This window comes from Macaca thibetana, chromosome 10 (assembly GCF_024542745.1).
Source record: "Macaca thibetana thibetana isolate TM-01 chromosome 10, ASM2454274v1, whole genome shotgun sequence".
NCBI lineage: Eukaryota > Metazoa > Chordata > Mammalia > Primates > Cercopithecidae > Macaca > Macaca thibetana.
The window spans coordinates 35768585-35791361 of NC_065587.1; the positions used below are offsets into that span (position 1 = coordinate 35768585).

Consider the following 22777-nt stretch of genomic DNA (forward strand, 5'->3'; position numbering starts at 1 on the left):
TCCAGCCCTGGCCTACACAAGAGCCAGCTGGCTCCCAGCCGGATACACACACACGATCCCAGGCCTGACGACGTCCTTTATCCTTATGCAGCTAAGGCTGAAAAGCAGCCAACTCTCCCAGGTAATGCAACGTTCAACCTAGAGATGAGAACCATTACAGTGCTTTAAGGTTAAATTAGCAAAAATAAACTCACGGCCGGGTGCGGTGACTCACGCCTGTAATCCCAGCACTTTGGGAGGCCGAGGCAGACGGATCACCTGAGGTCAGGAGTTTGGGAGCGGGCGCCTGTAGTACCAGCTACTCGGGAGGCTGAGACAGGAGAACTGCTTGAACCCAGGAGGCAGAGGTTGCAGTGAACCGAGATCGTGCCACTGCACTCCAGCCTGGGCAACAAAGCGAGACTCTGTCTCAAAAATAAATAAATAAACTCACCTCCAAAGGTAAGAACGCCTCTTACTGGTGACACTGTCACTCAGCACATGCCTGAGGGGCCTGGGAGGCTGTATGGAGAGGCCCTGGGCAGAGCTGAGTTCTGTTTGCACTCAGACTCCAGGGAGGCCCCAGCTGTCCCCTGACCAAGACCCTTGCAGGCGGCTGCCAGGCTCCTGCGAGCACCTTGGTCCTGCAGGCAGCTCGGTCCCCACTATCTCCAGCTGTCCCCACACAGGGCTTTCGGCCAGAACATCTGCACTCCCACCACCTTCTCTACAGTCTGGGGGAACCCGGGCACCTCCACAGTGCCGCCTCTGTGAGACACTGGCTATCTTGGGGAACCCGGGCACCGCCACAGTGCCGCCTCTGTGAGACACTGGCTATCTGGGGGAACCCGGGCACCTCCACAGTGCCGCCTCTGTGAGACACTGGCTATCTTGGGGAACCCGGGCACCGCCACAGTGCCGCCTCTGTGAGACACTGGCTATCTGGGGGAACCCGGGCACCTCCACAGTGCCGCCTCTGTGAGACACTGGCTATCTTGGGGAACCCGGGCACCGCCACAGTGCCTCCTCTGTGAGACACTGGCTATCTTGGGGAACCCGGGCACCGCCACAGTGCCGCCTCTGTGAGACACTGGCTATCTGGGGGAACCCGGGCACCACCACAGTGCCGCCTCTGTGAGACACTGGCTATCTTGGGGAACCCGGGCACCGCCACAGTGCCGCCTCTGTGAGACACTGGCTATCTGCAAGAGGCTTCTGCCCAGGCAAGGGTGATCACAGCCAGGACAGTGTGGGACAGGCCAGGACAGCGTGGGACAGGCCAGGACAGCGTGGGACACGCCAGGACAGCGTGGGACACGCCAGGACAGCGTGGGACAGGCCAGGACAGCGTGGGACAGGCCAGGACAGCGTGGGACACGCCAGGACAGTGTGGGACATGCCAGGACAGTGTGGGACACGCCAGGACAGGCCAGACTAGGGCAGCAGAAGCAGGAGCCAGGGAAGGCCCCAGAGAAAACCAGCAGGCTGCCTGCTCTGACACGAGACATAAAAACTTTTAATGACGGAGGACACGGCTCAGGGCCCTTCCACAGGCCCTCCCACGTGCGGCCCAATCCTGCCCCACGGAGACCGGCCACGGCGAGCGACCGGTCAATCAGAAGGTGTTCTTGATGCGGCCGGCCACCAGCCTAAGGATGTCCCCGATCTTCTTCTGCCAGTTGGCGATGTCCTTGGACACGGCGCACCACAGCTCCCCATGCCGCGGCTCTGCACTCTCGCAGCGCTTCCGCACCTCCTCCTGCTGCTCCTGGGGGGACCACAGGGCACTTCAGGCAGGGGTCCTCCCATGCTACTCCCCAGACCTCGCCTGCTTCTCGCCTGCCCCCATGCAGACCTGGCTCTGGCAGGACCAACCCCAACTGGCGGGCGAGGGGGCGCAGGCCCTGCACCAGAAGGCAAGGCTCTTTCAGGTGTGTTCCTCAAAGGAGCCTGAGGAGCACGGACCCCCCAGCCTCAGCGCACAGATGAGGAGCTGAGCCAGGCTCCCCATGTCTGTGCCTCACACAAGTGCTCACATCTGCCTTCTCCAAACAAGGAGTTAGGGTTCATGTGGGCTGGCAACACTTTCCAGGGAAGACCAGGACAGCCTGACCGCCTCCAGCACAGCTCTGACAACGCTTGGCTCTGGGGGGCAGGTGGGAGCGGAGGGGCTGCTGTCCAGGCTCTCCTAGAAAGCCATACCCAGGCTCAGGCCCAAGAAAAAGGCCAACTCCATTCCCATTCCTCAAGTGAGCCCAGGCCCCAGCCAGCAAGTAACTCATTAAAATATGCCAGCAGACAGGCCACTCTGAGGGACTGGGCACCTCAGTTCCAGGGTGTGGAGCTGTGAGGCTATAAGCAGAAAACGGATGTGGAGGCAGAGACTGCCTTGTGGGGGGGCGTCGAGGATGCTGTGCCCCACCCACCCGGTCCATCCTCCCACCGCCGGGCAGAGTCACGCGGGCCGTGGCCACCTCCTAGAGCCCCCAGGGCTGGCGGAACTCCCCACCACAGTCCCGGAAGGCACTGAGCGGCGGTCTGCCAAGGGGCCTCACCTCAGTGCCATGCTGCAGCTCAAACTTGTAGAAGAAGGCCCAGGCATCCCCCAGGTCCGAGTCAATCTTCACAGTGCGGTGGAACCACTCCCTGGCCTTGGTGATCTTCCGCTGACTCCAGAACAGCCTGTTCCGGAAGGATGGGAACCAGAGTGAGTGGCTGCAGGACAGTGTTCTGGGGCAGGGGAAGGGCTCCAGGGCCATCAGCTTCATCCCTGACCCGCAGCCCTGGAGCTCCCCGCAAGAAGGCCCAAGGAGCAGGGCCTGGGCTGATCTGGAAATTGCCCCAGATCATTAACTGGAAGTCGTCCTTCACAGGTCTAACCAAATCGTTTTTTTTTTTTGAGACGCAGTCTTGCTCTGTCGCCCAGGCTGGCGTGCAGTGGTGCGCTCTCTGCTCTCCGCAACCTCTGCCTCCTGGGTTCAAGTGATTCTCCTGCCTCAGCCTCCTGAGTAGCTGGGATTACAGGCACCTGCCACCATGCCCGGCTAATTTTTGTATTTTTAGTAGAGATGGGGTTTCACTGTGTTGGTCAGGCTGGTCTCAAACTCCTGACCTCGTGATCCACCTGCCTCAGCCTCCCAGTGCTGGGATTATAGGCGGGAGCCACCGTGCCTGGCCCAAATTGTTTCTTTAAAAATTCACACGCAGGGAAAGACCTTCCAACTCCATAAAATTAGGGTCAAATACAAGGAGATGAAACTAAACCTGACACAAAATTAAACTACAACTTTGATGAGGGAAAGTTACACAGTTTCAGCTCCTCACTGAGACACCTGCTGGGTCATCCTGCCCCGCCTGGCCTCCAGCAGCAACCCCAGTGAACACTGAGAAGATGGACTTCGGGCAGCACCAGGGCCTGGGCCTGCGGCCCACAGCCCTCAGGCCACAGGATTGATACCACCGTGCCTGCCAGACACATGGACACCTGAAAACCAGGCCTGAAGAGGTCCATGCTGGACTATCAGAGGCCAGGTTGGGGGTGTGCATGGCACCCCCCCAAACTGCTGGAGAAAGGATGGCGGGCACTGCTGCTGGGCACGCTGGCAGGCCTGGGACTCTGCGTTGCTGCCACCCTTCCCACCCTCTCCTCGGGGTCACCTCCCCCTAGAGCCAGAGGCACTGCAGTCAAGAGACGACACGAGGAACCCTCCACTCCAGGCAGCTGTTTGGGTTCGTCTCAGTTGCCAAACGGAATAATTTCACACTCTGATAACCTGATTGTTTTTTAAGCCTTGTGGTATTCTTAATTGCCCAGTGTTAGATAAACTGTGATTTAAGGAGCACAAACCCAGATAGCAGGCACACAAAACACTGGCTTGGGAATAGCAAGGAGTGACTTATTTACTTTAGCAAAGCCTTTTATAAGGTTTTATGGCTGCACTATCAGAGTGTCACCCAGAAGTCACTCTGGGAGGTGGACGCACAGGGCAGGACCAAGGGAGCACCAGGCAGACACAAGCCTCCCTGTGGGGAGCCTCTCTCGTCTGTCAGGGGCCCGCGGGCAGGGGAGAGGAGGTGCCCCTACAGGCAGGCCTACGGGGGCAGCACCCAGACCTCTGGAGACCAAGCACCACTGCCACCCAGTGCTGGGGAGAAGGGATGGAGAGAATCAAGAGCCAGCACTAGGAAGGCTGTTGTCTCTGCATGACCCATGGCAGGGCAGGTGGAGGGGAAGCCGGGCACGTAAGGTGAGGCCCCTCGCCGCTGGGGTCAGACACACCACCTCCGCCAGGTGAGCCCATGTCCTGAGCTGCAGCCTCAGGAGTCCAGGGTTCTTCTAAGAACTCCCTTCACCCCTACATGGTCACTTCCCAGCCTCCTGATGCACACTCAGGCCCAGCTCCTTCTCAGACTGTCATCCTCTTTCTAGAAGGAAACAGAGACCCTGTGGGTTGGGGATGGCCCCGAGCTCCCTGCTGTGCCCCGCATGTGGCAGGCCTTTGCCCACATGTGCCTAGAATCTGCACGCTCTGCCCCACGGCTCTAAGCAGCTGCCTGCGAGGTTTCAGAGTCATGTCCCCAGCGAGTCTCTGACCCAGGGGCCAGCACACCCGAGTGTGAATCACATGGTGTGAGGTCACTCACGGATCTCTGCCTCCCCTTCACACCACGTCTTCTGAGACAGCCTCCAGCAGTCATCGTGGCACCCCTGGGCACACAAATTAGGCTCCAGTCTCCAGCTCTGGATTATTTACGGGCCACAGAGCTGCAAGTGATTTCTTGCCCCAACATAAAGCCTCTTGTCCAAAGGGGCTTTGCTTACCACTTAAAATTCTTATGAACCAACATCAGCAAATCTATCCTGTAACCCAGGCCTGTGTAGGTGTAAACTAAAAAATTGCAGAGACGAAGAGAGCAGCCTCCTAGAAGAAGCCGGAACAGAGGAAGGGCTGAACCACACCCAGGGGATCCCTGGGGAGGGAGGGAGGGAGAGAGAAACAGAAAAAAGAGAGAGAGAGAGAGAGAGACTGGCTGTCCCTCCCCAGGGCTTTGGGACAGAAGCCCACAGGTGATGCTGCAGCACCCTCAGGTTTGTCTCTGCCGGGAGAGGCGCCTGCCCCGGACCACAGCAGGAGTGACAGCAGCCGAGGATCGGGGGAGCCCACCCTGCCGCCGGGCATCTTTACAATGACCAGGGAGAGGCAGACAGACTGGAAAAAGAGCCCATGAGGACCCCGAGGGTCAGCAATCCTGTGGGGACGCCTCACTCACTTGGCCACGGCCAGGAGCACATGAGGGTCATGCTCACACTTCTTCAGGGCATCCACGCTCTTGGTCCTCCTCTGGGGCCTCGCCTCGAGGAAGATGGCCTCAGACCACAGGATACCTGCAATTCAGAAACAAAGAACAAAGATCTGCACTCCAGCCTCTGGTTCCGGAAAGGTGCCCAGCCTACAGAGATTCTAACCCAGGACGTCCTCAGACGGTGACGGGGCCTCCCACACCCTGCTTGCAGAACTTGTGCAAGAACCACGAAGGATGAGTGCTCTGGCCCACCCAAAACCATGGCAGCCCCAAGGGCACAGACAGGACACTCTGCAGAGTTTCACTCTGTCGTTCAGGCTGGAGTGCAATGGCGCGATCTTGGCTCACTGCAACCTCCCACTCCCAGGCTCAAGCAATTCTCCTGCCTCAGTCTCCCAAGTAGCTGGAATTACAGGCGTGCGCCACCATGCCCAGCTCATTTGTGTATCGTAGTAGAGACGGGGTTTCACCATGTTGGCCAGGCTGGTCTCAAACTCCTGACCTCAGGAGATCCACCCGCCTCGGCCTCCCAAAGTGCTGGGATGACAGGCGTGAGCCACCGCTCCTGACGGATTTATTTGTTTTTTGAGACAGGGTTTCACTCCTGTGGTCCAGGCTGGAGGGCAGTGGTGTGATCTCGGCTCACTGCACCCTCTGTTTCCCAGGTTCAAGTGATTCTCGTGCCTCAGTCTCCCAAGTAGCTGGGATTACAGGCACGTGCCACTGTGCCTGGCTACTTTCTGTATTTTTTATAGAGACGGGGTTTCACTATGTTGCCCAGGCTGGTCTCAAGCGACGGACTCCTGGACTCAAGCGATCCTCCCGCCTCAGCCTCCCAAAATGCTGAGATTACAGGCGTGAGCCACCACACCTGGCCAATTTCTTTTAATTTTAAAAGAAAAAGAATGATAACACTTCAGAACATGAAATCAAATTCTCCCATTTTGAGGCCAGGAATTTCATTAAAATGTCTTAATGGCCAAGTATAGCTGAAACTTTTGACTGAAATGATTCACACAAACAAAACATTTTAATAAAGTCTGTCGGAAGCCTGAGTCCCCACTCCCTGAGGAAGCGCCAGCCCTGTTGAGTCTGGGAAGCCAGAAAGCACCCCCTTACCAGAGTTAGGGCACTCCTGCAGCGCCTTGGCCATGAGCGTATTTGCGATGTTCTTCAGCCCTGCACGGTACTCCAGCCGCACGGACTCCAGCCTGAGGAGACAGGCCCCGGGGAGGTCCCACAGCCATCTACCAACGGCGCATATTCTGGAAGCTTCTGGGAAGCCTTGTCTGAAAAGGCTCCCCACCCAGTCACAGCAGCAAGAACTCCATTCCCTGCACAGCACAGCTCACCCACCACAGAAGCAAGGCACTGCCGCCCACATCCCTGCCAGCCCCACTGGCAACCGCCCCAAGGGCAACACCTCAGAAACTGACGCTGTCCAGATGCAGGTGAAGGCATCCAGCACAAGCAAGACCAGCCTGGGAGAGCCAGGGCCGCACAAGGCCCCCAGGAGCTGCCTGTCTGCAGAGTGCAGTACTCCAGCCCCGTCACCCTGAGGTGGATGCAGCACCTCCATGAACAGAGCCTGCACCTCGCAGACTCCTACCCACCTCCAGGGCCCTCCACGCCACCTCCTCTGTGGAGTCAGCTCTCCGGGGTCCATCTTTCCCTCGTCCCAGCCATCGTCAACCCCTCCCTCTCCCAGGCACCCTCCATCAGAACACAAACTAAACTGCATCAAACCATCTGCAGGCCTGTCCCAGTACCTAAGCCGAACCCTCCCAAGGCAGGGACCGTGATTTTTCATGGCCAGCACCTACTGCCTCGCAAGCCCCCGAGCCTGGAAACACTGCACAAGTCACTCCACACAAGCAGCTGGGTGAGGACGGCCCACCTGATGGGTAAGCTGTGCCAAGAGCCCAGGCTGCCCCCACTCATCAGGACTCACCACAGCCCAGGGTTCTTTGGGTTCTTCAGACGAGACTTTTCCAAAATGGCCCGGGCTCGAGTTAGCTGCCCAATCTTCTCCTCCAGCCGAGAGAGCAAAAGCCACAGGGGTGTGGAGTGGGGACACTTCTTCAACTGCAGCCGACAAGTGAGAGAGCAGCTCAGGTGGTGTCTATGAAGAACTGGGACGCAGCCATGCCAGCTGCTCACTGCAGTGGGCGAGCCAGCACCTCAGGACTGCCTGTGTCCCACTCTGCATTTGTGGGTTTACGAGTGTGCGGTGGTGCTGTGGACCTGTGCACACAGGTCTGTATATACCAGCCTTTACTTCAGGTGTGCCACGCTCTGCACTTCTGAGAGCAGCGTGTGCAGCTTCATACAAGGCAAAGCACAGAACTCAGTGAGGGGACCGGGGTGTGGGTCCTGAGCCCACAGCTCCCTCGCTGTAACCCCCAGCCCTCCACATCTCCTCAGAGGTGAAGGGCAATGGCCCTGCACCAGGGGGCTCAGTTCTGTGAATGCCGGGCCAGCTGCAGCCCGAGGGTGCAGGCAGACATACCCCCTGGTTATAGGCTTCCCGCGCCTTCTCCATCATCTCCTTCTGCTCCTCGATCTGCCCCTTCATCATCCACAGCTTGGGGAAGTCCTCATAGTGCCGCAGGGCCTCCTCGCACAGATCCTGGGCTGCCCTGATGTTGTCTTGCACCCACTCCAGCTTCACAGACTTCATGAACACCTGTGGGGCAGACACGCACCGTCAGCAGGGCATCGGCTCCAAGGCACGTGCTTCGTGTTACGCTCGTCCTCGACACTGTTACCTGCAGCACTGTGGGTACTTTTGTAAGCTTTTCATAGCCTGTTTGTGTACACAAAAGGTGGGGATAAATATATGAGTATGTTTTTGTTTTGTTTTTTTGAGATAGAGTCTTGCTCTGTCACCCAGGCTGGAGTGCAGTGGCGCGATCTCGGCTCACTGCAAGCTCTGCCTCCCAGGTTCAAGTAATTCTCCTGCCTCAGCCTCCCCGAGTAGCTGGGACTACAGGCACACGCTACCACACCTGGCTAATTTTGTATTTTTAGTAGAGACGGGGTTTCACCATGTTGGTCAGGCTGGTGTTGAACTCCTGACCTCGTGATCTACCCTCCTCGGCCTCCCAAGGTGCTGGGATTGCAGGTGTGAGCCACCGCGCCCGGCCGCATGCAGGTTTTGTTGTTGTTGTTGTTGTTGTTGTTGTTGAGTTTCCCTCTTGCTGCCCAGGCTGGAGTGTAGTGGCGCAATCTCAGCTCATGGCAACCTCCGCCCCCAGGTTCAAGCAATTCTCCTGCCTCAGCCTCCTGAGTAGCTGGGATTATAGGCATGTGCCACCACGTCCAGCTAATTTGTATTTTTAGTAGAGACAGGGTTTCTCCATGTTGGTCAGGCTGGTCTCAAACTCCCACCCTCAGGTAATCCATCCGCCCTGGCCTCCCAAAGAGATGGGATTACAGATGTGAGAGCCACCATGCCCGGCCACACGGATGTTTTAAAGTCACATCACAAAGATGAGTGTGCTGTGTGCTGAGATTACAGGCGTGAGCCACCATGCCTGGCCATATGAATGTTTTAAAGTCACATCACAAAGATGAGTGTGCTGTGTGCTGAGATTATAGACGTGAGCCACCATGCCTGGCCATATGAATGTGCTCTGGTCTCGTTTGCCTGCTGTCATCTCACATCACCACTCAAGCCAGGTGTGGGGCCCACGTGTGCACACCACGCACCCCGGATGGCCCAGCCCTGCCTGCCACTGCGTACCCGGGCGGTGGGGGCGCTGCTCCGCGCCTTGGCCAGCAGCCTCCGGGCCCGCTCGTACTCATCATTCTCGGACTCCAGCTTCACGGCCGCCAGCCAGATCTCCTCGCTGTTGGGGTTGGCCTGGAGGGCAAGTACAGCAGCGTCAAGAGGGGTCAGAACACAGGGACCAGCGCCTGATCACACTTAATCAAAAGCAGGCAGGCAGGAACCGAGCCAGGCCTTGTTCTGCTGCAGGATTAGTCCGGCCCAAGCCCTTCCCAGGGAGGAGATGACAGAGCAGACTCCAGTGCAAGAATCCGGACTCACCTGGAAACACACAGGTCCATGTTCACTCTAGTACAGCGCGGACAGCGAGGAGGCTGCCAAAGCACTGAGCAATAATGGGGGTGGGAGCAGGGCCATCTTATCCAGGATCCATCCACACCCTCTCAAAGCCCCTGAATGGGTCACTCACACCCTATAGAGACCCACCACACCCAACCTCGCTCTTTGCCCTGAGCCTGATGAAAGGAAGCCAGCTGTTCTGTCCTCATGAGCCCACATGGGCAGGAGAGAGGACTCCCAGAGTGCCACTGACATGTGGAGAAGGCGTCCACAGGCCGAGGAGGCTCACACAGCCCAGAGCCCAGTGGACACGAAGGCTCTGCCCTCAGAGCCTCCCCAGGGCTGGTGCCCAGGGCTGTCTGAATGCATCCTAATCAGCACAGCCGCTCACTGACCATGCAAGATGACCACATCACAGACCTGAAAAGCAGCCCAAAAACGATGGGCAAGGAAAGCCGCCTGACAGGCAGCAGAGAGCGGGCAGGCGGAGGGGACGCTGCGGTCACCCACAGGAGTGATGCCATCTCAAACAGGCAGCTGAGAGCGGAAGGTAAAACCCAGGCCAGGCCCCTCTCATGATGTTTGCTCAAGGAAGGGCACGCTCTATGACATTAGCCTGCGCTGCAGTAACTGACATTTATACAGCATTCTACAGTTTATTAAAAAGTATGTCATGAAGTATTAGGATGCTATATGTGAAAATAAAGACAAGTACTTAAAAAAACACACACACACCTCATGACAACCAGGCACCCTCAGACAACCCGGCTCAGCGAGGCTGTCTGAATGCGTCCACTCACGTAAGGGCACCCTCAGCCCGTGTGACCCCATGCTCTACACTCTGAAACATTTACCCGTGGTCACACGGCGTCGGGGGCCAAGAGGTACGTATCTGCCAGGTGGCTGCTTTCCTGCTCTCAGGCCCCTTCACGGCCCCTGCTCCCGAGGAGCAGCCCCTGGACTCCAGTGCACCCAGCCACAGCACGTGCCACGTTGTATGTGGGAGATGTTCAGGCCCCAGTCAGCACCCAGGTCAGCTCCTGTGTGCACAGGCCCCTCACCGCACAGGCGACCTCACCCACCTGGAAGGCCAGAGCCAGGATGCTCCTTGCTGCGGGCACATCCCCTGCCAGCCACTTGGACTTGGCGCCCATGAGCCACAGCACCTCCGCTTTGGGGCAGTGGGCCACAGCCCTCTGTAGGAGGGCTTCCAGGGACTCCCTGCAAGATAGAGGCCACGGTCACCCGAGTCAGGGCCATCAACCAGACACACGTCACACTCAGCCACGGCGTGGGTGCGCCAGAAAGACAGTTGCTGCTCCAAAGTTCGATGCTGTCAATGATTGACCAGATTTTACGATGGGGAGAGTGTGGGGAAATCTTTCCTCTCCATAAAGGTTCTAAAACCAACTACTGAAGAGGGTTCTACAAAGCACTGCATTGTTTAAATAGCAGAGCTGGAGAGAGAACTTCACAAGAGAGCCTTTTACAGCCATGTGTCCTGGAGGCAGCAATAACTTCAGTCTGTGACAGGGGAGGCCTTTTCATCTTGAATCACAGAGGACAAGCGCACCCCAGACCCACTGATAAAGATTATGATCCCAGGTTGACTCTTCCGGCATCCAAAAGAATTATCTTATAGGAAGAAAGTGATTTTAGGTCACTATTGAGCAAAACTGCCAGCCTTGGGCATCAGGTCTGACGCCCCTGGACTCTCCCGTGGCCCACCACCCTCAGTCACATCATCTTGCACCAACGACCCCTTTGGGCCTCAGTGAGTGCAACAGCAAGACAAAGTGAGCACATGATCACACTGTGTGGGGCAAGGGCCACGGCAAAGCAACTGTGCTCTCCAGAGGACCAGCTCCCCAGCACTACGGCCTCGCCTCATCCCTGCAAGCTCATCCCTGTGAGCGTGCACTGGGGAGAAGGCAGGGCAGCAGGAGGGCACTGCCCGCTGTGCCCAGGGGTCAAAGGCAGCAGTTCATATTCAGGTCACGGGCCGAGAGATCTCAGTCTACACCTGGCCCCGCCCTGTTCTTCACTCAGACTGCCCCAGGTGACCTTCTACAGGGGACACCATGAGAGCCATTTCAAAACATCACCAAAGGAGATCACTCCAAAACACCAGACCAGCGGGTGGACATGGGGAGCGGCCAGGGCTTCAGGGGGACACATGCAGAGACACCCTGAAGAGGCTGAGATTAAACCACACCAGAGAAGGAAAGACAATGGCTCAACATTCTCAGCTGTAGACCTAGTGAAACCAGCAGGGCCTGTCCTCACCTGGCACAGGGAGCGTCACCCGAGGACCTGGGAGAGGACGGACAGAGGGTGTGTGGGGACACGAGCCCAATGCCCTTGAGAACTACCCATTTAAAACAATAAACTGCAACGCCAAATATAACCAGCATTTACAGCCAATAGAGCAGACCTGAAAAATGTTTTCAATTAAAGAGTACAGTTAAAGAAAATTGTCAAGGACCTCCTCTGAGCACAAAAACCCGTCAAAACCCAAAGCCAGCTCCACTTAAATGGAAAACATGCCTGCCTGAGCCCAGATGCTGCCCCACCCACCGCTGCAGCCAGTGCTCAGCCATGAGCCACGCAGGCTCCAGCCTCAAGTCTACACCCAGGCCACTCCTCAGGCTACAGGCCCAGGCATATGTACGTGTGTAAGCACACACACTTCGCAGGATGGGCCCCCTGGGGTTCCTTAGTTTCTCAACTAGAAAACAGTAACAATCGGCCTGGCGCGGTGGCTCACGCCTGTAATCCCAGCACTTTGGGAGGCTGAGGCGGGCGGATCACGAGGTCAGGAGATCGAGACCATCCTGGTTAACACGGTGAAACCCCGTCTCTACTAAAAATACAAAAAATTAGCCGGGTGTGGTGGCACCTGTAGTCCCAGCTACTCGGGAGGCTGAGGCGGGAGAATGGCGTGAACCCGGGAGGCGGAGCCTGCAGTGAGCCGAGACTGCGCCACTGCACTCCAGCCTGAGTGACAGAGCAAGACTCCATCTCCAAAAAAAAAAAAGAAAACAGTAACAATCCTGTCCCAGAAGGGACTATAAAGATGGATCCAGCCGGGCGCAGTGGCTCACGCCTGTAATCCCAGCACTTTGGGAGGCTGAGGCGGGTGGATCACGAGGTCATGAGATCGAGACCATCCTGGCTAACAGGGTGAAACCCCATCTCTACTTAAAAAATACAAAGAAATTAGCCAAGCGTGATGGCGGGCGCCTGCAGTCCCAGCTACTAGGGAGGCTGAGGCAAGGGAATGGCGTGAACCCGGGAGGCGGAGCTTGCAGTGAGCCGAGATCGCACCACTGCACTCCAGCCTGGGCGACAAAGCGAGACTCTGTCTCAAAAAAAAAAAAAGATGGATCCAGTTGCAAAGTCCCAAGTGCCATAAAATCCTTGATCACGACCAGAGGGCCAGACCTCAAATGGGCACAAGACTGGATGAGCAGAGATGAGAGGTTTACATTCAGGGCTACACAAATGGAACTGGAGGTTTCATTAGCACCCTGGGGCAGGCGGGTCCCACCACTTACCGAGTGCCATGGTTCTTCTCGAAGTACGCGGCACGCAGCCACACACTCTTCTTGCTGGGAAACACCTGCAGGGCGTAGGCGTAGATGGCTCGTGCACACTCCAGGGCATTGTGGGCTACACACTAGAGCAGAGAGACAAACATGAGAATGGGAAGCCCAGAGCTGGCCACAGAGCAAGTGGCCTGATGCCCTCCCCAGCCTCATACGATTCTCAGTGATGACATCTGCTAGAAGGTGTACCACGGTGTTTTATCTAATTAGAACCACAATCCAGGCCAGGTGCCGTGGCTCACGCCTGTAATCCCAGCACTTCTGGAGGCCGAGGTGGGCGGATCATCTGAAGTCGGGAGTTCGAGACCAGTCTGACCTACATGGTGAAACCCCATCTCTACTAAAAATACAAAAATTAGGCCGGGCGCGGTGGCTCAAGCCTGTAATCCCAGCACTTTGGGAGGCCGAGACGGGCGGATCACGAGGTCAGGAGTTCGAGACCATCCTGGCTAACATGGTGAAACCCCGTCTCTACTAAAAAATACAAAAAACTAGCCGGGTGAGGTGGTGGGCGCCTGTAGTCCCAGCTACTCGGGAGGCTGAGGCAGGAGAATGGCGTAAAACCCGGGAGGTGGAGCTTGCAGTGAGCTGAGATCCGGCCACTGCACTCCACCCTGGGCGACATAGCGAGACACCGTCTCAAAAAAAAAAAAAAAAAAAACAAAAATTAGCCGGACGTGGTGGCATGCACCTGTAATCCCAGCTATTCGGCAGTCTTGAGGCAGGAGATTCGCTTGAACCCGGAAGGCAAAGGTTGCAGTGAGCCGAGATCACACCACTGCACTCCAGCCTGGGTGAGAGTGACACTCTGTCCCCCCACCAGAAAAAAAGTAGAACCACAATCCAGGACTGGGAAACCACACTTCTGGGCACAGAAAACACTGTAGTTCTTACTCCGGCATTACAAGCACTTTGAAAACCAGCTGTCTCACTCCAGTGTATGTGAAAGAGACAAACCTGAGGATGAGGACAAGAACACTGAAAGAGGAGCACATGGGTTTGCCTGCTGGTTTCTTGGCCGGCGAGAGGTGCATGAGTAACTAGCGCAGGTGATGGAGGTGTGCACACACACGCACAGGACTGTGGCTGAGGCATATGCACATATGCCACGCATACACGCACACACAGGGCTGTGGCCCAGGCATATGTACGTGTGCACGCACACACACGCACACACATGCACACACACGTGCTGTAACTGCAGATCGAACATATATTTTTTTTTTATCAGGTGTAGTAGCCAGGCGCAGTGGCTCACGCCTGTAATCCCAGCACCCTGGGAGGCCAAGCCAGGTGGATCACCTGATGTCAGGAGTTCGAGATCAGCCTGACCAACATGGTGAAACCCTGTTTCTACTAAAAATACAAAAATTAGCTGGGCGTGGTGGCGTGTGCCTGTAATCCCAGCTGCTTGGAAGGCTGAGGCATGAAAACTGCTTGAACCCGGGACGCGGAGGTTGCAGTGTGCCAAGATTGTGTCATTGCACTCCAGCCTGGGTGACAGAGCGAGACCTTGTCTCAAAAAAAAAAAAAATTAGGTATAGTATATATTTACCATGATAAAAAGTTACATTCAGGCCGGGCGTGGTGGCTCAAGCCTGTAATCCCAGCACTTTGGGAGGCCGAGACGGGCGGATCACGAGGTCAGGAGATCGAGACCATCCTGGCTAACACGGTGAAACCCCGTCTCTACTAAAAAATACAAAAAACTAGCCGGGCGTGGTGGCGAGCACCTGTAGTCCCAGCTACTCAGGAGGCTGAGGCAGGAGAACGGCGTGAACCCGGGAGGTGGAGCTTGCAGTGAGCTGAGATCTGGCCACTGCACTCCAGCCTGGGCGACAGAGCGAGACTCCGTCTCAAAAAAAAAAAAAAAAAAAAAAAGTTACATTCATTAGAAACCTGTAAAAGACAAGTGAATATAAAGAGAAAAACCCATCCACTCCAACAGAACTACAGTAAACACAATTCTATTTTCTTCAGGCCTTTTTTCCCCTATACTCAAGAATGACTTTATCTCTTGGCATCAACAACAAAAGATAACAAAAGAGCCAGTCGCCATGTGCAGTGCTAAAGCATCTGGGGGTTCGTCTGACCGGCAGTCACGACACCTGGAGACTCACTGGGCCGGGTGCAGACACCTGTTCCTACTCAGCCTCACACGGGGACAAGTCACCATCCTCTGTGCCCTGCAGATGCTAAAAGGATTTTTCTTTTTTAAGACAGTCTCGCTTTATCGCCCAGGCTGGAGGGCAGTGGCGTGATCTCGGCTCCCTGAAACCTCCACCTCCTGGGTTCAAGTGATTCTCCTGCCTCAGCCTCCCGAGTAGCTGGGATTACAGGCGCCACCACCACACCCAGCTAATTTCTGTATTTTTAGTAGAGACGAGGTTTCACCATGTTGGCCAGGATGGTCTGGAACTCCTAATCTCAAGTGATCCACCCACCTCAGCCTCCCAAAAGTGCTGGGATTCCAGGCATGAGCCACCGTGCCTGGCCGCAGAAAGGATTCTTGTACCAAGAACAAGTTTGTTGCTGAAGGTGAGTGAGAGGCCCCCAGAAAGCGGGTCAGGAACAAAGTTTTGCAACTGTGAACACGACAGTGGGGAAGATCTGGACGGGCAGCTCACAGCTGTCCAGGTCCCACACGGGGCACCCAAGAACAGTTCCCAGAGGAACAGCCGCGTTCTGGGGGGAGGGACAACCGGGAACCTCCCAGTGCGAAGGACGCCCAGCATGAAAATGGGCGAGGAGAAAGAAAAGGAGTGGGATGTCACTGAGATTTCTTCACTCAGACCTGCTGCCTCCCAGGTCACATGGCTTCAGTCTGACTCAACCAGCACAGAAACCAGCAAGGGCCCTGCCTCGGGCACTGTGTCCTGACCAGGAGCATCTGAGGGGGTCAGGGAGGGTGCCAGTGAGGGTCAGGCCCTGGATAGAGCACTCTGGTCTATGCCCCTCTGTGATTTCTGATCCAAGTCCTGAGGGTTGGTGACAAAGCATTTCAGACTCTCCACTGCCTCCTCTGACCTTCACAAGCAACCCGAGAGTGGCCTGAACACCCACAGGGTCAAGTGATGCCATGCCCAGGGCCCTGGTGTCCGGGACGGAAGCAGCACTATAGCTCACTTCTGGGCACAGAAACACTGTCCGCCATACCCCAGCACGACGAGCACTTTGAAAAACAACTGTGCTTACTCCAGTGTATGTGAAGGAGACGACAAAATGAGAAGAGAAAATCAGGCTGGGAGCAGTGGCTCACACCTGTAATCCCAGCACTTTGGGAGGCTGAGGCAAGTGGATGGTCTGAGGTCAGGAGTTCCAGACCAGCCTGGCCAACATGGCGAAACCTCGTCTCTATAAAAAATACAAAAATTAGCCGGCTGTGGTGGCAGACGCCTGTAGTCCCAGCTACTCAGGAGGCTGAGGCAAGAGAATTGCTTGAACCCCTGAACTGGGAGGTGGAGGTTGCAGTGAGCCAAGATCGTGCCATCGGACTCCAGCCTGGGCGACAGAGTGAAGACTCCGTCTTAAAAAAAACAAAAACAATGATGACGACAACAAAAACGTTACCGCTGCCCTGCGTCTTAACTCACCTAAGGACTGATGTGTGTATTTTAGCACACATGGGGCGGGAGGATGGCCCAGCCAGCACACAAGCTCTGGGTCGTGCCACACGGGGTGCAAAGGAACCATGTGTGTATCACACAGACAATGCCAGCAGTGGGGTCTGATCCCAAGGACCAAAGGAGGAGCCACTGGCCAATCCAGATGGAAGGAAGTGAACACACACGGATGAAGGAGAAAGTGAAGCTCTTCATTACTGTAGAATTCCAACTAATAAAATGTAGGAGAAACTGTTCACAAAATCATTATGCGGGTGTGGCCAGGCACAGTGACGTACCCGTAATCCTACACACTTTGGGAGGCTGAGGTGGGATCACTTGAAGCCAGGAGTTCAAAACCGGCCTGGACAACATAGTGAGACACTGTTTCTACAAAAAAAAAAATTAATATAAAAAAGATTTTTTAAAAATCACCATTTAGCAAACACCACAGAAATAACTGATTCAGGCCAAGAAGCATCATTAATGGATCCTCAAAATACTTATTAATAACAACAAAGAAACAGCAACCATACAGTGGAAACGCCTGCAGCCACTGCCTGCACCAGAGGGTCGGAGTCGGACAGGTGCACACCGCTCTGTATGATGCACCAAGAGGACCCAACCCAACCCAGAGGGGACACCACAGAGAACCAGATCAAAGAGGAGCCTACAGCATCACTGGCCTGTGGTCCTCAAAAAATTCAGACTCATGAAAAACAAAGGCTGAGGCTCTCGCAGACTAGCCAGAGGACGGCCCTGTATTCCCCACAGAACACAGTCGGTTTTTCTTCTGCTAAAAGGATGCAGAGACAACGGCTGAGGCTTCTTCTTCTTCTGAGATAGGGTCTTGTCGTCGCCCAGGCTGAGTGTAGTGGCGCAATCACAGCTCACTGTGGCCTCGAACTCCTGGCTCAAGTGATCCTCCCACCTCAGCCTCCTGAGAAGCTGGGACTACAGGCCTGCACCACCATGCCTGGCTTTTGTTTCTGTAAAGATGGTGTTCTGCCATGTTGACCAGGGTGGTTTCAAACTCCTGAGCTCAAGTGATCTGCCCATCTTGGCCTCCCAAAGTGCTGGGATTACAGGTGTCAGCCCCGACGCCCAGCCTGCGGGTGAGATTTGAGTAAGGTCTGAAGTTACAGCACTGTCCCAACATTAATTTCCTGATTTTGATAACTGAGCTATGGTTGTGTAACAGAATGTCCTTTTTTAAAGAAATATACACCAAAGTATTTAAAGGTAAGGGCATCACATCTGCAACTCCTTCATTGTCAAACAGTTCTAGAAAAAAAGTAAGAGGTAAGTGAACAGAATAAGAAAGCAAATGTGCAGCCGGGCGCGGTGGCTCACGCCTGTAATCCCAGCACTTTGGGAGGCCGAGGTGAGCAGATCAAGAGGTCAGGAGATCGAGACCATCCTGGCCAACATGGTGAAACTCCATCTCTACTAAAAATACAAAAAATTAGCTGGGCGTGGTGATGGGCGCCTGTAGTCCGAGCTACTCGGGAGGCTGAGGCAGGAGAATGGTGGAAACCCGGGAGGTGGAGCTTGCAATGAGCTGAGATCACACCACTGCACTCCAGCCCGGGCAACAGAGTGAGACTCCGTCTTCCAAAAAAAAAAAAAAAAAAACCCACAAAAAAAAACTTAGGTTAACAGAAAGCAAGCTGTATTCCTTATGAGTGCAACCACGTGCAAAACAAGTGTATTTAAAGAGTTTTAAAGGGCCAGGCACCGTGGCTCACACCTGTAACCCGAGCACTTTGGAAGGCCGAGGCGGGTGGATCACAAGGGTCAGGAGATCGAGACCATCCTGGCTAACACAGTGAAACCCCGTCTCTACTAAAACCACAAAAAAATTAGACAGGCGTGGTGGCAGGCGCCTGTAGTCCCAGCGACTCGGGAGGCTAAGGCAGGAGAATGGCGTGGACCCAGGAGGTGGAGGTTGCAATTAGCCGAGGTTGCGCCACTGCACTCCAGCCTGGGCGACAGAGCGAGACTCCGCCTCAGAAAAAAAAAAAAAAAAGGTTTTAAAATTGCCTAGTAGTTATAAAGTGCCCGCTGTTCCCACAAGCAGAGACTCCATATTGCGGACAAAGGCTCCTGTTGCCAACTCACACTGTCGGCATCCTCCATCCAGGTGTGCTTCCGATCTTCCTCCTCAATCCCAATCCCAATCACGGCACGCATGACAGCCTGGCAGGTGGCCACACTCCCAGCCCTGTCACATTCCTCGGCATCCTGAAAGAGGAACACAAAAGTTACTTTTGATTTTGGAAATCAGAGTTGCAGATTCCCAACAGGAAGCACGGCATTCCTGAATGGTTAAAACTGACAGACATCAGCACGAGATGCTGACACTGCCTACCAGGGATCTGAGGACGTGAGTCTATCGCACACCAATCAGAGAAAACAACAGAGAAACGTCACAAAGGACATAGGCACACTGTTCACTAGAAAATAAAAATACAAACAACTTTTAAACATGTGAAAAGAAATGTAAAGCCTTATTATTATTATTTTTTAAGAGACAAGGTCTCAGCCGGGTGCGGTGGCTCACATCTGTAATCCCAGCACTTTGGGAGGCCAAGGAGGGTGGATTACGAGATCAGGAGTTCGAGACCCGCCTGGCCAACCTGGTGAAACCCTGTCTCTACTAAAAAGAAAAATACAAAAATTAGTCAGGCATGGTGGTGGGCACCCATAATCCCAGCTTACTCGGGAGGCTGAGGCAGGAGAATCACTTGAACACGGGAGGCAGAGATTGCAGTAAGCCAAGATCGCGCCACTGCACTCCAGCCTGGGCAACGGAGCAACACTACGTCTTGGGAAAAAAAAAAGAGAGAAAGAGTCAAGGTCTCCCCCTGTGACTCAGGCTGAAATGCTGTGATACAATCATAGCTCACTGCAGCTTCAAACTCCCAGGCAAAAGGGATCGTCCCACCTCAGCCTCCGAGGAGCACAGTCATGCAGCACCATGGCCCACGCCCACGGTTACATTGTTTTTTGTAGATACAGGGTTTCCTTATGTTGCCCAGGCTGGTCTTAAACTCCTGGTCTCAAGTAATCCTCCAGCGTTAGCCTCCCAAAGTGCTGGGATTAATGCATAAACCACCACACCCAGTCCCCATTCTTATTTTCAAGATGCTAATTAAACTATTCTAAGTACCATTTTGCACGTATCAGACGACCAACATTGAAACATTTGCTGACTGGCTCACTTGGTGAAGGTGGACCTAAATCTTACACTACAAAGAAGCACATGTCTCTACAGAGGGCAATTTCTCATTCTCTATCAAAATAAAACAGGCACGTACTGGACCCAGCAGTTCGACTTCAAGGCATTCATGTGACCAATATATTCCCATGTGTGCAAGACAATGTGTCTACCAACAAGAGACCGATAAGCCAGCTAGAGCAACAGGGTACAGGAGCACAGGCACCACTGTGGCACGCCAACCTGGGGGACCACGACATGAGCGAGCGAAGTGCGACAGGAACCACACGCCTCCAGACCCCCCCGAGCCCCGCCAGCACCAGAAAACCATCCCAGACAGAAAGCAGAGCCAAGAGCAAGGATCTGAGGCAGGGACGCTGGCAAGAAGGTCAGTACTGAGAAGAACACATGGGGCAAGGACCCAGCACCCAGACCCCCAGGGCCTGCAGCAAAGGTGCTGGCTCTTCCTCCATTACAGTTTCTAGTGAATGCAAACTGCTTCGGAACCACTGTCAAGTCAAACCATGGGAAGTCAGGGACCATCTGTATTTGCAAATTGTGTATCCAATAAGTGACTATATCCAGAATATATAAAAACATCTCTTACAACTCAATAATAAAACAACAGACAAAAATAATACATAGACAATAATAAAGACACAATCCAATTTAAAAGTAGGCAAGGGATTTCAATACCTCCATGCTACAACATGGATGAACCCTGAAAACACACTAAGTTAAGGCCAGTCACAAAAGACCACATGTCGTGTGATTCCACTCACAGGTGGCCTCAGTGTGGGACGATGTAAAAGCCACACACACTCAGTAGAAGCAATACTTAGACTCAAACCACCACCCTGTTTTTCACTTTCATCGCAGCATTCAATAAATTACATGAGTTATTCAACACTTTATGTTCAATGACTTTGCCCAACTGTAGGCTAAGGTAGGTGTTCTGAGTATGTTTAACCCAGTAGATAGGCTAAGCCACAAAGTATAGCAGGTTAGGTGTATCACACACATTTTTATTTTATTTTATTTTATTTATTTTTTGAGACAGTCTCGCTCTGTCGCCTAGGCTGGAGTACAGTGTTACGATCTCGGCTTACTGCAACCTCTGCGTCCGCCAAGTTCAAGCGATTCTCCTGCCTCAGCCTCCTGAGTAGCTGGGATTACAGGTGCCCACCATCATGCCTGGCTAATTTTTTTGTATTTTTAGTAGAGACAGGGTTTCACCATGTTGGCCAGGCTGGTCTCAAACTCCTGACCTCAAGTGATCCGCCTGCCTCAGCCCTGCAATGTACTAAGATTATAGGTGTGAGCCACAGCACCCAGCCTCAAACGCATTTTAGACTTACGATATTTTCAACTTACAATGGGTTTATCAGGATATAAGCCCATAAGTTGAACATCTGTATATAAAATGTCCAGAAAAAAAAGTATAGACAAAGAAAGTAAAAAAGCAAGGTTAGACAGGCACAGTGGCTCACACTTGTAATCCCAGCACTTTGGGAGGCCGAGGCAGGTGGATCATCTGAGCTCAGGAGTTTGAGACCAGCCCGAACAACATGGCGAAACCACGTCTCTACAAAAGACAGAAAAAAATTAGCCAAGTGTGGTGGCGCACACCTGTAGTCCCAGCTACTCGGGAGGCTGAGGCAGAACTGCTTGAGCCCAGGAAGCAAATGTGGCAGAGAGCCAAGACTGATTGTCCCACACACTCCAGCCTGGGAGACAGACAGACCCTGTCTCAGAAAACAAACAAACAAACAAACAAAAGGCTACAGAGGTGAGTAAACGGGGAGCAACAACTCACGGACACAGGACTTCTTTCTGGGGTGATGAGAACGTTCTAAGATTGTGGTGACAGATGGACAGCTCTGTGAATATACTAAACACCACTGAATTGTAAACTTTCAATGGGTGGATTCTATAGAACGCTAATCATAGCTTAATAAACTGTCACAGGCTGGGCATGGCAGCTGATGCCTGTAATCTCAACACTTTAGGAGGCTGAAGTGGTAGGATCCCTGAAGCCCAGGAGTTTAAGACCAGCCTGGGCAGCATAACAAGACAAAAAATAAAAATTAAAAAATTGGCCAAGCATGGTAGCACATGCCTGTAGTTCCAGCCACTTGAGAGGTTAAGGCGGGAAGATCGCTTGAGCCCAGGAGATCAAGGATGCAGTGAGCCATGAATGCACCACTGCACTCCGGCCTGAGCAACACGGCAAGACCCTGTCTCCTAAAAAAAAAAAAAAAGAACTAAAAAAAAAAAAAAAAAAAAAAAGAAGGAAAGGAATGAAGGAAGGAAGGGAGGGAGGAAGGAAGGACTGTCATAAAATAAAACAGAAATAATAATTTCATTATTTATTTTTCTGGAGAGAAACATAACTCAGAGGGTGACTCCTAAAAAGAAGGTAATAAAGGGAACCCAAGTCTTACTTCCTGAGTTAGATGACCTTTGGAGACTTTTCTATAGCCTTAAGTCTAGAGACACAGTTAAAAGACAAGGAAAACCAAGGCGGGCAGATTGCTTGAGGTTAGGAGTTCGAGACAAACCTGGCCAACATGGTGAAACCTTGTCTCTACTAAAAATACAAAAATTAGCTGGGCATGGTGGCAGGTGCCTATAATCCCAGCTACTCAGGTGGCTGAGGTAGGAGAATTGAACCCAGGAGGTGGAGGTTGCAGTGAGCCAAGATCACGCCACTGCACTCTAGCCTGGGTGACAGAGCGAGACTCCCTCTCAAAAAAAAAAAAAAAAAGGGTGTTGGCCCGGTGCGGTGGCTCAGGCCTGTAATCCCAGCACTCTGGGAGGCCAAGGTGGGCGGATCACGAGGTCAGGAGATCAAGACCATCCTGGCTAACATGGTGAAACCCCATCTCTACTAAAAATACAAAAAATTAGCCCGGCATGGTGGCGGACACCTGTAGTCCCAGCTACTCGGGAGGCTGAGGCAGGAGAATGGTGTGAACCCGGGAGGCAGAGCTTG

At 53.9% G+C, this 22777-nt stretch overlaps 1 protein-coding gene across 2 annotated transcripts in view; it reads right to left on the minus strand.

Annotated features, from left to right (window-relative positions):
• Positions 1-1472: 1472 nt before the first annotated feature.
• PRPF6 (pre-mRNA processing factor 6) overlaps positions 1473-22777 on the minus strand; it is a 180601-nt gene continuing 159296 nt past the window's right edge. For both annotated transcript variants that reach the window (XM_050746063.1, XM_050746061.1), the window contains 10 exons: positions 18684-18806; positions 12910-13031; positions 10435-10573; positions 9029-9148; positions 7793-7969; positions 7235-7368; positions 6403-6494; positions 5251-5365; positions 2535-2661; positions 1473-1747 (listed from right to left, as the gene is read on the minus strand). In XM_050746063.1, the coding sequence (XP_050602020.1) occupies positions 1595-1747; positions 2535-2661; positions 5251-5365; positions 6403-6494; positions 7235-7368; positions 7793-7969; positions 9029-9148; positions 10435-10573; positions 12910-13031; positions 18684-18806 (1302 nt within the window). In that variant the 3' untranslated portion in view covers positions 1473-1594. The remainder of the gene's footprint in view (positions 1748-2534; positions 2662-5250; positions 5366-6402; positions 6495-7234; positions 7369-7792; positions 7970-9028; positions 9149-10434; positions 10574-12909; positions 13032-18683; positions 18807-22777) is intronic.